This window comes from Anarhichas minor, unplaced genomic scaffold (genome assembly GCF_050575085.1).
Source record: "Anarhichas minor isolate MPS153535 unplaced genomic scaffold, ASM5057508v1 ptg000110l, whole genome shotgun sequence".
NCBI classification, from domain to species: Eukaryota; Metazoa; Chordata; class Actinopteri; order Perciformes; family Anarhichadidae; genus Anarhichas; species Anarhichas minor.
In genome coordinates, this window is record NW_027466556.1 from 141,790 (window position 1) to 156,527 (window position 14,738).

Consider the following 14,738-nt stretch of genomic DNA (forward strand, 5'->3'; position numbering starts at 1 on the left):
TAGGCTTAGGTTAGGTTCTAGCCCTATAGCATTGGTTAAAAACGTAAACAAGGCTCCGTGTGCTGGCTACGTCATATCTACGCACTGAGGCCGACTGACCTCAATCATCAGAAACCGACGTCGCTTCACGTGACGCGTCTTCTCTCCTCTCCATTTGTGTCTGTACATGATCACTGTACAGAGTTGTTTTCTGGCCGTTTTCAGCGAACATTCCAATAAAAATGCACTTTAAATATTGATTAAAAAAAAGATCGTATGTTTTCAGTTGATTTAATGGTGTTAAACTACTACTTATATTAATAAAGACACAGTTATCATCACTGTCAGAGTGGAGATGTTTTCTCTGTAGTCTGTTACCTGTTAAACAAACTGCATTGAGTATTTTTATACGTGTGTGGTATTTATACACAGTGTGTATTTATACTGTGTTCTGTGTCCTGCTTATACGCGCAGCATCGTTTCTACCGGCGGAATGCGTCTTATTTATGAATTATTTACGTCGGTATGTTTTTAAATTCTGATTGTGACGTCATTATAAAATAACCCACAATGATTATGGTTTCTCTTCATTACATGTTGTAAAAAGTGTTTCCTCTCTCCAGCTCTATGGTTTTAATTACATAATACAAGTTATTTAGGGAAACAACAGATCAAATCTTTTTATAAATGAAGAAAGTTGTTTGAGGTCTTTTGTTGTTCAGACTACAATGAACATATTTTAACCAGATGGTGAATCAGAAAACAGATCTAATATATAATTTGAGTTTAATCTGTGATCGTCTTCACTGTGGTATGAAACTCCAGCGTCAGACCGCTCAGCTGCAGCGTCCAATCAAATAACAAATGAACAGTGAGGGGGCGTGTCCAGCGTGCTCGTGGCTCCTCCGATTTGGGATGCACCCATAGAAGAAAACATGCCAAAACGTCAGACGTCGTTCAACCGAGAATGGACCAAAGAACATGGTTTTATTTCAAAAAGCAGTCGAGACTCCTTTCATGGCTTCTGCACTCTCTGTCGCTGTGATGTTGACATAAGCAGTCAGGGTAAAGCTGCCATTGAAAGACATGCGGGAACAGAGAAGCATAACGGTAACAGACGTGCAGCAGGTGTCTCTTCACTCAAAACATTTTTTCGAGAAGCTACGTCGCCGTTGGATGACAAAATCTCCGCTGCTGAGCTGTGTAAGGTTGCAAATAGAGAATCAACTATTTGGTGAGTACACTAGTCTTATGTTTTATTTCCCAAACAGACATACACTATGATGATGTTGTGTCAGTGGCATCCACTTGATATGATGCAGTTTGTTTGCTGTGTATTTAATTGAGCAAATATAGGCTACTAATTTCCTGTAGGAAGCTCTTAAGCCAAATTGATTTCTAATGCAGCATTTGATTTTATGAATGGGCTACATATAATATGAATATTCATTGGATTTAAAACAATACAGATTTTTGAATGCTGATAACAGTATTGTTGCTATGTTATGTGTCCCTGCAGGAGATGAACAGGCCCAGGCGCGGTGGGGGCTTGGCGACCATGATGACCGAGGTGCTGTTGAGCTTCTGCTGAGGGTGAAGGTGGAGTTTGCTTGAATACAAGTGGACTGCTGCACACATACACGGATGAAGACACTGCACACAAGTCCCCAATAGACTGAATCACTTTAGAAATTCTTTACTTTTTGAGCCCTTAAATGTTAACCAAATTTGTTTGGTTTTCTTTATGCTTTTAAAACATTCATTTATCTGTTTATTATTTATTATTTATGTGACCTGTGATTTAATTTGTACATTTTAAGTCCACAAATGTTATGCTTAGTGGCACTCAGCACAGTGGTCAGTTTTTGAACACCACAATGTATTGAATAAATACAAATACTGTGAACAAACACTTTTTGACTCTTTTTAAGACAATTTTTTCCTATTCTGTTACACATACATCATGTAGCAATCACACAAAGTTGTATTGTAGAGGGGAGCACGCCAGAGTCCTATGCAATTATTCACAGCTTCACTAAATACCGCAGAGTGTCCTCGTTTTTGGTGTTATGGATCTGGTCACCCTACACGCTGCTTCATTTTACTTCTTCCGTTTGGTAGCATTGAGAGACCTTAGTCTGTAAGTATTTCTTTATGAAGCATGTACGTAGATATATTCTATTCGCTGTTTTAGTATAGCATTTGTGTTGTATTAAATGCTAATCGCGGTTAGCATTTATCCATTGGCGGTAATGTTAAAATTAGCTTAGAAGCTAGCTAGTCGGACATGTTACATGATGTTCAGAGCTACGAGTGAGAACAGACAACAACAACACGGAGGAAACGAGTGAGAGACGTGTGTTGCCCACATTTATGGACCATAATCTAGTAAACGTTTACGTGTAAGTGTTGATGTTAAAGCAGGGGTCTCAAACTCGCGGCCCGCGGGCCAATTGCGGCCCGCGAGCCGATATTGTGCGGCCCCCTACCTAACATAAAAGTGTAATGTTAATGCGGCCCGCGCGTTTTTCTCACGCGCACCTTTTTCTCACGTGCACCTTTTTGCCGAGTTGTTGCGCGAGTCGTTGTGGGCGTTTTATATTTACAACGTGAATTAGCGAAACTCGTCACTTGGTTGAAACGTGATTCAGGAGTGACACCAAGTGGAAGGAAAATATATCTCACCCAGTCCCAGTCATGTCTTTCTCAAAACCTGCCGTGAAGAGAAAAGTTGGCGAAGAGCACAGACAATTCCAGGAAAAGTGGGAGACGGAATATTTTTTTTTTGAGCACCGGGGCACTCCGACGTGCCTTATATGCACAGAGAAAGTCGCGGTACATAAGGAGTACAACCTCAAACGTCATTACTCAAAGAGACATGCCGAGGAGTATACAAAATACCAGGGAGATGAGAGAGAGGCCCGGGTCGGCGATCTTAAAACATGTTTACTGAGGCGACAAGATTTTTTTAAGAAAGCGAGCAAAGCGAGTGACGCGGCAGTCGAAGCGAGCTACGTGGTGAGTGAGATGATCGCCAAGGCGGGAAAGCCATTCAAAGAAGGCGAGTTCATAAAAATTTGCATGTTACAGGCTGCAAGTATAGTCTGTCCGGGAAAAAAGAGTCAGTTTAGCAACATCAGCCTTTCAGCCAACACAGTGGCAGAGCGCATTTCTGACCTGTCAGGTAACATATATGATCAACTGCGGGAGAAAGCCAAACATTTCTGTGCATTCTCAGTTGCTCTTGATGAGAGCACAGACATCACTGACACTGCGCAGCTCGCAATGTATGTCCGCGGAGTTGATGACAGTTTTGAAGTGATGGAGGAGTTGCTCACAGTGATTCCAATGCATGGCCAGACCACCGCTCAGGAGATATTCCGCCAGCTGTGTGATGCCATTGTGGATGCTGGTTTAACATGGAAGAGGTTTGCTGGAATAACAACCGACGGAGCACCATCAATGACAGGGAGGAAAAATGGACTGGTGGCACTTGTTCAAAGAAAACTGGAAGAGGAGGGTGTGGAGGAGGCCATTGCTCTGCACTGCATTATCCATCAGCAGGCCCTTTGCAGCAAATGCCTGAAGTTTGACAATGTGATGTCTGTTGTTGTGAAATGCATCAACCATATTAGATCCAGGGGCTTAAAGCACCGGCAGTTCCGCGCCTTTTTGGAGGAAATAGAGTCAGCATATGAGGATGTCCTCTACTTCACCGAGGTACGTTGGCTCAGCAAGGGAAACGCCTTGAAGAGGTTCTTTGAGTTGAGAGCAGAAGTGAAAGCCTTCATGGAGAAGGATGGGATGGCTGTTCCTGTGCTAAGTGATCCCAAATGGCTCATGGACTTAGCTTTTCTTGTTGACATCACACAGGAGCTGAATGTACTGAACAAGAAGTTACAAGGCCAAGGGCAGCTTGTCAGTGCTGCCTATGACAACGTCAGAGCATTCTCCACAAAACTTGTGTTATGGAAAGCCCAGCTCTCTCAGACAAACTTCTGCCATTTCCCAACATGCAAGGCACTCATGGGTGCGGGCACACCATTCAGTGGTGAGAAGTATGCTGATGCCATTGTAAACCTACAGGAGGAATTTGATCACAGGTTTGCAGACTTCAAGACACACAGAGCCACTTTTAAAATTTGTGCTGACCCCTTCTCCTTTGATGTGCAAGATGCCCCTCCTGTGCTTCAAATGGAGCTCATTGACCTGCAGTGCAATTCTGAACTCAAAGCCAAGTTCAGGGAGGTGAGTGGAATAGCAGACAAGCTTGGACAATTTTTGAGAGAATTGCCCCCCACCTTCCCTGAGCTTTCCAGGATGTTCAAACGGACCATGTGCCTTTTTGGGAGCACATATCTGTGTGAAAAGCTCTTCTCAACCATGAACTTTAATAAGTCAAAGTACAGGTCCAAACTTACTGATGAGCATCTTCAAGCCATACTGAGGGTCTCAACTGCTTCCTCCCTCAAGCCAAATGTGGCTGAGCTGTGTGAGAGGAAGCGCTGCCAGGTCTCTGGTAGCAAGGAGTAGGCAAGAGAAGCCTGAAGAACCGTTCATGCTCTGAAGAACCCGTTCATGTTCTGAAAAACCGTTCATGTTCTGAAGAACCGTTCATGCTCTGAAGAACCCGTTCATGTTCTGAAGAACCGTTCATGTTCTGAACTGTTATTAATGAAGATTGGATCAGTTGTACTTTTTTTTGGAATACTTAATGTGGCCCAGCCTCACCCAGACTCTACCTCCAGTGGCCCCCAGGTAAGTTGAGTTTGAGACCCCTGTGTTAAAGTAAATTTGATGTGAGAGAGAGAGAGAGAGAGAGATAGACCCGCAGCGCTGTAACTACGTCTGAAAAATAAAACTTCGAAAACTTTCCACGAACTGTGTCTGTTTGAGTTTATAGAGGAAGATCTTAAGTATCAAATACAACCTTTCATTATTAAAGACTACTTTATTACTCTGTGGTATTTTGTTTAACTAAGCAAGCAATCCACTTCCTGTTTACACCGTCATGCGTATGCCCAGTGTACGTTAATGGTCACGTGCTGTCCGCCATTCAAAGGTTGCCGTGTGGATGCAGATCAATTCGAGAATGATGCTGAAACGGCCGTGTGGACGGAGATTGTTTCTATTTGACAAATCTGCTTCCAAATAGAAACGGAGTAGTATAGATGTAGCATGTGTGACGCCACACAAACACAGCTGTTCACCGCTCGCTGCTCGGTTCTTGTGTTAAAAATGTCCGCTTAATAATTTTTTTAAAACTGCGTTAATGCGCGATGAAATAATTGTCGGCATTAATTAATTAATGCGTTAATGCGATAATAACGTGTTAACTTGCCCAGCCCTAAAAAAAACATATAAAGAGTTCCGAAAAAGAGTATAGTACCCACCGCCATTGGAAGAAATCTTAATTTAGACAAAATAAATAATAATACAGAGACAATGTTTTCGTATGATGCTGCATACTTATGTTGGAGATCAACTCACATAAAAGCACCGCCTTCTGACCAATCAAAGCTTGGTATGTGGATCGTTAGATAAAAATACACACATTAGAAGAAGTTAAAGTCATAATCCAGACTAAACTGACAAATGCAGAATGATTGTGTGTAAATTAATAGGCATATAATATATCCGCTTCATCTAGAGCAGTGGTTCTCCACTGGTCTGGCTGCAGGACCCACCATCACCCCTTAATGACAAGCCGCGACCCAAATTTTCAACTTCTCAAATGTATTTAATGTAAAGATGGTGCAGTTTGAACCTGAGCTGAAATGTCTCTGCAGTCCTAGTGTAGGGAGCTCTCTAGTGCAGATAACTTGTTCCTGTAAGTCCCCGTCCCACACATGTTTCACGTAAACCAGTAAATCTGCTTTGTTTGTGATGTCTGTAGATTCGTCCATTTGTAATGCAAAATGACCACTTGCCTAATTCGAGCTGTGGTCTGTTGTTTGATGTCATCCGACATGTCTTCAATTCAATACTTATAGTGTCATTTGACAGAGGTAAAGTTTTCAGTTTATCCTCTGCGGAGTGATCAACAAATGCCGCTTCAGTTTTGACAGCTTCATGCTTTCTTGTGCCAGAACCTCGCTGCACGAAACACACTGAGGACAAAAGAGGGAAAAAGCCTCAATCTAAGAAAATCCATATCTCATGTAGTCGGTGTCGTACTTGCGTTTCACCATGCTCAATTGGCATGTGAAAACAAACTTTGTGGGTGTTCTGCTATACTGTGAAATGGCAGGTGTCTATTAGCATTACAAGGCATTAACGCCAAATACTGTGAAGGAGTGTGAATAACTCTGCTGCATAAAAAATCTGCTTCAAAATAAAAGCGCGAGATTATTATTAGGGCCCGAGCACCGACGAAGTCGGGCGAAGGCCCTATTGTAATTCAAAGAATTATTATTATTATTCCGTTGCCTCTAAAATCGCATTTTTCAGGGCTTTATCACACTCAAAAACTCCCCAAATTTGGCAGGCGTATCAGGACTGCGTGAAAATTTGCGATTTTAAGGGTCGCATGCTCATGTATGACAAAATGGCTCACTTTCATTTCGTTTCATTTAGTACACTTTTGTGTGCATTGTCATGATCATATAGGCTTGTCGTCAAACTAGGCTAAGGCTACTTGTGTTAGGCTGTATACAGAGATGGGCAAAGATACATCAAAATGTATTTTGATACAAAATACAAAATACCCCTCAAATAAATGTATCAAAAATAAAATACAAAATACTGGTGCCAGAAAATGTAACAAAATACAATACATGTATTTTGTATTTAAAATATAGGAAATACTTTTTTCTGGATTTTCCATTTTCTCACAATTTGGTATAGCAGAGCATTCAGGTTTGGGCTATATAATGTACACAAAGCTCTGGTGAAGCCCACAAAAAGGAAGAACAGTCACAGAATGTCAGTGTAACTAAGCACATCTGTGCTTGTTGATAGTCCTTCTTGAACATCATCTTGCTGAGACATGTCCACCTGGCCAACTGTAAAATGTATGAAATAATAAAACTAAGAATACTTTCATAATATGCCTTTTAAATTAAATAAATTGGATATTTAATGTTTTTTTTTAAACAATTGGACATCTACTGTTATAGCCTGGCTAACTGTGAACTATATTATCTGCCAGTAATTGATATGGCATTATGACATTCACATTGAGAAGATGCAGCATAACTTGTAATACAGTGCAAGATTAGATGGTCAGACGTCTCTTGATAAGGTTATCATGAACATACAAGCTCCCAATCTCCCTCTTCCTATATAGCTAGCTACACGACTGATAAGTTAACTTGCTAAACACTGGCTATGCACTAGCCTAGACAGCATGCTAGCGTCATTAGCATGTTAGCATCGAGCTTGATATTATAACCATCACCGTGTATATACAATAGGCTATGTAGCCAGAACCAGACATCAATTATAAATCAAGCTAGTTGACGTCTGTCACACTCAGATAAAATATTTAACTTGACAGACAATCCGTTGAACTTGAAGATCTGAAGACTGAACTCGTGAACTGTTTTTTGATTCGTGGAGAAAGTTTTTTGAGTATTTTAAATACAAAATTTGTCCACTCTAAAGTATTTTGTTACAAATTACGTTCGATTTTTATCGGCCCTATCAAATACAAATTACAAAATACTCAAAAGTAATTCAAATACGTATTTCAAATACGTAGAAATACTGCCCATCTCTGGCTGTATACAGTATGGGTGAGCTTGGGGGTGTTCATGTTTATAATCACATTTGCTTTGAAAAGTTCGGGGTGTCTGTCTGAAAGGTGCTTTGCCATGTTAGACGTGTTGCCTCCCTTGGTCTGTGTGGCTTTGAAACAAGTTTTGCAGAAGGGGCTCTGTACGTCAGTGGGCATTCCTTCACTGTCTGCAATGTAGCTAAAGTACTTCCAGATTGCACTTCTGGCATCTTTTTTTCCAACAAGCCGAGGACGGTCGGCAAAAGCTCCTGCACTTGAGGCCATGTCTCCCCTGCGATCACTCGCTGTGAGTTTGCAGTCTGGACACGGAGAGTGTGGGTCTCCTCTTTCTGCAGCTGGGACTGCTGCACGAGGGGCTACTGTGACACTAATCACCTTTGAGGCGGCGGAGGAGCTCACGGCAGCTCCTGCGTGCCGAACGGTACAGAGTCAGAGTCAGAGTCAAAACACCAGAAAAGTCTCCAACAACACCAGAAAAAGTAGCTAGATTTGTCGCTAGTAGCTTTTGACAAAAAAAGTCGCCATGAGGGTTTGGAAAGTCGCCAGATTTAGCGAGAAAGTCGCTAAATTGGCAACACTGCTGCCTGTTGCGTGTGTGAGCGCTGGGCAGCCCCGCCCCCTTGCAGTCAATGCGTGCAGGCAGCATGACAGGGAGTGGAACAGTGAGTGCGCGCTATTTTAATGAAGTATCGATACTAATAATATGCAAAATCGTATCGTTTTTAACGTACGGGATACCGCGGAACCTTTTTGGTATCGATGCAACGTGCAACATTAGTTGAAACCGGTGCTGTAGTGTAGAGTTTGCTCCCTCTGGCCACACTTCAACTGTTCTCACTGATGGTTTCTCACGTTTGGTGAGTGGTCCGACTGTCCCAGGTGGGGGAGGGGAATGGCTTTGTGTGCCTTAGCCATGTTAGTGTAAACATGGTCCAAGATCTTGTCTCCTCTGGTGGGTCAGGAGACATGTTGGTAAAATGTGGGGAGTACACACTTCAGGTTGGAGTGGTTGAAGTCACCCGCAACAATAAAGGCTGCCTCCGGGTGTTTAGTCTGAAGTTTTCTCATGGCAGCATGCAATTCCTTCACTGCAAGCTTAACATTAGCATCCGGGGGGATATATGCTGCAGTCACAACAGTAGATGTAAACTCTCTGGGCAGATAGAAAAGTCTACACTTAACCATGAGATATTTCAGGTTAGCAGAGCAGTGACTCTCGATTACAGCAGTGTCTGTGCACCAAGCTTTGTTTATATAAATGCACTGGCCCCCGCCTCTGGTCTTACTAGAGTCGTCTGCTGTCCTATCTGCCCTGAGCATGTAGCGTTCCGTTGGCTCAATGGCACTATCAGGAAAGCGTAAAGATCATGATGTTGCAGTCCATAATCCTTTTTTGAGTGATGATCCGCAGCCGCAGCTCATCCATTTTGTTCGCCAGAGACCATACATTGGCGAGGAAGATGCTGGGTAGAGATAGCCTTAGCCTAGCCCTTAGCCCTCCTCTCTTCCCCCACCATGTTTACGGTCTCGACGCCGCCTGCAAGCCTCTCCGGCCGGCGGAGCTGGATTGGTAGTATCCGGTGTCTTGACAATCTCTGAAATGAGCCGGAGATTGCCGATAGAGTTGTCCAAGTTGTGGAAACCAATGTCCAGAAGTTCTTGTCGGCTTTATGAAATGTATGTAAGACTTTACTGCGTGAACAGACTTGAGACAAATAGGCAGATAACTACTAATTTGCAGAATCTGGAGAGACGCCGAGCCTCAAGTTGAGTAAGTTCCTTAACTATAACAAAAACTACCTTTAATTTATTTAATTAAATTATCAAAACAGTGTATTTGGCATTGTGATATGGCATAATCCAGATTGCATAATGAAATACAATACAAGGATTTACAGGTGAACTTTACTTTATATACCTGCTGTACTGCTGTACCTATATTTTCAACACGATTTTACTATAAAATAAGGAATGAAACATTAAGTAATTATAGGTTAATTCAATACAGTAAATATTCATATTGAAATATTAGTAACACTATAAATGTTATTCTTACCGTAACTTTTTCAAAATTAGCAACGATTTCCCTGCCGAAAACGAACGAGTCGCTTTGTGACGGCTGCCATTTTGGAAATGGCATTTAAATGCCTGCTACTGCCTGCAGTGCATGGAAAATCAACCAGATGGCAGAAGACATGTATAGGATTGTACGCAACAGGTTTTTCAGGAAAGCATTGCTCATGTTAATTACGTAGAGATCTTTGAAACTTATGTAGCAAATATGATACAAATGGCGCTACTTAAGACAGCAGATAATGTTGAAGTTAGAATAAATATCACAGAATGTCACAGAAATATACATAGTAACAGTAATACAGGTTGTGCTGTCAGAGCGGGGGGGGGGACCGAGGAAAATAACTGCAGTTGGCTTACTGCAGGGGTATTCAATTAAAGAGTTCAACAAGGTCCAGTTAGAGACAATTTCCTCATCAAAGGTCTGGAACATCACAATAATGTCTAACTTGCTCTATGATTTAGTCCCATATATATATTATAAGTAGCCAACAGTTGTATTAACGTCAGTTAGTTGTAGACTACATACAGTCAAATCAAATAAAGAAAGTTCAATTGAATAATATCTCAACAATATTTATTGTCAGATTTAAACCTGAACTGGATGAATTATAAATAATATATACTCTAATAATAAATAAATGTTCTTCTCTCACTTCAAGTAAAATAAGGGATGCATTAAAGATTACATAACAGAAAGCTTTTGAAAAATATGCATCTTAAAATACAATACTTCATTTTAGAACAAATGTTTTTTACCCTGCAACTTTAAATTCAGTTCATTCAGGGTGAAGTGGTGTCAACCAAGAAAACCATGATATTATATTCTTGTCATCTTCTAATAAGAGACATTTGTGTGCAGGGACTTTATCTGTAGTTATTAAACCACTTGTTTCAGCTCATTGTTGGTCAGTGAAGTCATGTGTTAGGATTCTGATCATATTGGGCTCTTAGATCATTTATTATCTGTGACTTCATTTTGGATGTGAGTGGGTACGTTTGCTCAAAAGATTGAAAAAGAAAAAAGGCAGTCCTTGCAATTAGTTTTATCTGGGAGTTAAAGGACAAATCCTGATCAAAGATAAATCTGATTATGTACGGTGGTGCTGGATGCCAGGGTAATGGCAAGATAAATCCTTGTGGAACTCCATGACTAACGGGTGTTCATCGAGGTTTCATCATTTACAGATACAAACTGAGATCCATCTGATAAATAGGACTTAAACCAACTTAGTGTGGTTCCTTTAATGCCAATCAAATGTTCTAGTCTCTGTAATAGGATGTAATGGTCAATGGAATCGAACGCAGCACTAAGGTCTAACAAGACAACAGAGACAAGTCCTTTATCTGATACAATTAGAAGGTCATTAGTAATTTTCACCAGAGCTGTCTCTGTCTTATGATGCACTCTAAATCCTGACTGAAAATCCTCAAATAAAGTATTGTTCTGTAGAAAGTCACACAACTGATTTGCAATTGCTTTCTCAAGGATCTTAGAGAGGAAGGTCTAGAGCAGTGGTCGCCAACCCGTCGATCGTGATCGACGGGTCGATCTCGGAAACTTTCCCTGTCGCTCTCCAAAATATTGGGCCTCATTCTCGAACATTTTCTGAAGCGTCTTCTGAAATGTTTTCTTACGGACTTCGGAAGACCAACGTCAGAAAAGATCTCCGCCTGATTCATGAACGCCTGAAAATGGGTTCTTACACAGCCGAAGTGTTCTCAGCTGTGCTCCCCAAAATGAGGATTCTTAAATTGAACGCGTGTTCTCGTGCACCTCGGGCCTGGCTAAAGACTGTAAGTCTCACCTCCAAACTTGCAAATAATCTACACTTATTACTTGTACCATTATCCTTAAGGGAGGCAGAGGAAAGGCTAGACATGTGACACACCGAACAAGAGAGGTAGAGATGGGAGCCATCGCTAGCTGCTAAGCTGAAATACGGTAGCTAACATTAGCAGAACTGAACAACGTGTAAACAACTGTTGGATTAAGCGAGAAGTCGCTAAAAAATGGAGAGAGCTATGGGTGTTTAAATTTACAGCAGCAAATTAGCCGCTTGTACTGAAGAATATCACACAATTATCTTAGTTTAGCTGGAGCTGTGAAAGTACGCTATCGGACAACAGGCAACAGGAATTGAAAAAATATGCTTACCGGAGCACGTTGTCACAACTTCCTGTTTCATGGTGAAAGGCGCTTTTTTGCTGCCCCTAAACAGGGTTCCACCAAAACTTTAAAGCTTTTTCAATTATTGCAATTATATAGCATTGCAAAGGTTTTAGGATTGTGCTGACCAAATTTAAAGTCAATCTGGTGAAATGTCTAGCAGTAGTTTGTTAAAGTACAGTGCCTGGAAATGGCAAGAAATGCCTGCAAACAGCAAATTAAATTCAAAATGGCTGCCTTCCTGTTGGGCTTACGGTATACCACCAAGAGGCTTTTATAGAGAGTCTCCAAGTTCCATCTGCCTACCAAATGTCATATATCTAGGTGAGATCCTTCAGAAAGGTTATGAAATCGTATCATCTTTACAACTTCATAAAATCTGACAGATGGACACCATTAAGTCTGTGGTGGAAATACTTTTTGTGCCAAAAGGGATTTCTTAGTTGCAGTACCATGTTGTCCCATTTATAATTTATAAAAAAATATCCTATAGTCAGATTATATCTGTGCAAATGTCCTCTTTTGTCACCCCATGCTACAACACCCATGCGCATTGTCTATATTTATTCTCTTGACCACACAGCTGCTCAGTAAACCAATCCCCTACAAGTAGAGGGGACAGCTGCCATTCCACAGATATAGACATAGAAAGAGGGGGAGCTCAGTCAAACCATCAGACAGAGAGTGTGACAGAGATGATTGAGAAAAGTTGAGAAGGGTTACGAATGAGTGGACAGAACTAGCCAACAGCACTACTGCATTTTAAAAAGGACCTCTTGGAATACCACCTCCAAATCAAAGTAAACTTGGTGCAAATCTCTTGAAGCCACAATGGCAGACAGCAGCAGTCCCCCATTGTCATCCTACATCATGGATGAGGAAACTCTGAAGAGAAAACAAAAGGAGAAGCTAAAGAAGCTGATGTCTACAGGAGGCAACCCGAGGCCTGCACGTTCTCTCCTCTTCTTGACACTCAGGAATCCCTTCCGCAAGGCATGCATCAGTATTGTGGAGTGGAAGTATCCTGCTGTAGTAAAGTGTCTCTATACATTACATTTTACAATGACATTTGATGTAATTGTAGCTACCTTACACCATATTTACTTTCAGTAGTCATTAAATGGTATATGTTTGGAGTTCTAGTAGTAGCACAGCTGTAGGTGTATGTGTGAGTGTGTGTCAAGGTGCTTGTTATTTAATTTGTGTAATGTGGGAAAATCTATGTGAGCTATGGTGATTAGCCTGGAAGCTTCCTATAAATCACTTTCAGACCTTTTGAAATCATCATCCTACTGGCCATCTTTGCCAACTGTGTGGCCCTGGCTGTGTACTTGCCCATGCCTGAGGAAGACAGCAACAACACCAACAGCAACTTGGTACGTCAGCATGCTTGTGTTAGTTTTTATAATATACTGTAGATACTGATGGTGGTTTAGGCCAGTGGTTCTCAAAGTTGGTACCCTGGGGTGCATTGAGGACAGGCCATATAATGTTATTTATAAGGTTTCAATACATTGCAACATTTACATTTTCTATATTTTCTGTCACGTTTGCAAACAATCAAAATAGAAGAAAAGATCAATCCATACAATTGACCACATTGGTAACTGTTTAATGCAGCTGAAGACATGACAACTCGCAGTTACTGGTTGTCATAGAAACACCACACACTTTATTGCTCGGCAGTTTTTCAGGAGCTCAGCAGTCAGAAAAATAGTGACCATAAGAGAGATGTCAACATTTACAGAACAATTTGAGGTGTAACTTTGCAGTAGTAATACAATGCAGTACATTTTATCAAATTTGGCTGGTAGTGTTCCAGGCAGATCAGCGCACACAAACAATGTAAAGCTATAATCTGTCTGGGTAACAAGCACTATAACTTTAAAATGTCTCCACTAATGTCAATGAGTCGGTTCTCTATTCAATGATTTATGATCTACACGGAGAAGAAAGAAAGTTTTGAGAAGTTATAGTTGAGCTATAATTGCTGCTCGACACATGACAGCGCTATCGTACACTCCTCTCTTGAAAGACTACTAGTGGCGAAGAAGACAATGTGGCGTCTATAATTAACATAGCCCTATATGTCTATGCAGCCCAGAAATACCAGGCTTAAAATCACAAAATGACCACCATGACACAAAATGCAAGCTCAGTGCGCAGCAGGTAGGTTACTAGGCCACTACACTGCTGCCGAGACAGACGAGAGGAGTACCTGCACCGTGGAAACTGAAAGAGGAGAGGAGAGCACCGACTAGATACAACCTGTCAACACATCATGCTACAACTTTATTGCTGATTAACGCAAAAAGAAGCTCGCAGGGTTCTCTTTTTCATGACTAATCCAGTGTTTCCCATTAATTACATACACTCTAGGTAGGCCCACCACAGTATCATAATGAACCAGAAATATGCTTACACTTCCCGGTTGGGGTCCACTCTCTGCATGGGACAAAAAATTCCACAGGGATCCTGTTCAGGATGACCTAGGCCAGGGGTGTCAAACTCATTTTCACTCTGGGCCACATCAGCATCATGGTTTCCCTCAAAGGGCCTGTTGTAACTGTAAGACTGTATAACTGTAACTACTCCTAACATATTGTTAAATAACTGTCTCTGCATTTGATTGTTGTTTATTCAAGTGTAAAAATATTGTACATGCAGTTATATAAATGTAAAAATATATTTAAGCACATTTCTGTTATTATAACATAAATCATTTTAATTTAGGGTTAAGAAACCCACATTACTCTATCAAAGATCAAACTATTAAAG

At 41.2% G+C, this 14,738-nt stretch overlaps 2 protein-coding genes across 2 annotated transcripts in view; both read left to right on the forward strand.

The window, feature by feature from the left end:
• Window positions 1–3,264: 3,264 nt before the first annotated feature.
• On the forward strand, window positions 3,265–4,512 carry LOC142939742 (general transcription factor II-I repeat domain-containing protein 2A-like). Its single transcript, XM_076082875.1, has one exon. It carries the CDS (start codon window positions 3,265–3,267, stop codon window positions 4,510–4,512), a length of 1,248 nt encoding a protein of 415 aa, XP_075938990.1.
• Window positions 4,513–12,791: 8,279 nt separating this feature from the next.
• The window catches only part of LOC142939743 (dihydropyridine-sensitive L-type skeletal muscle calcium channel subunit alpha-1-like), a 141,505-nt gene continuing 139,558 nt past the window's right edge, over window positions 12,792–14,738 (forward strand). Inside the window, exons 1-2 of the mRNA XM_076082876.1 lie at window positions 12,792–12,979; window positions 13,231–13,336. Of these exons, the coding sequence (XP_075938991.1) occupies window positions 12,792–12,979; window positions 13,231–13,336 (294 nt within the window). The remainder of the gene's footprint in view (window positions 12,980–13,230; window positions 13,337–14,738) is intronic.

Coding starts and splice junctions, on each gene's coding strand:
- LOC142939742 (XM_076082875.1), top strand. CDS start 3,265: ATGTATGTCCGCGGAGTTGATGACAGTTTTGAAGTGATGGAGGAGTTG.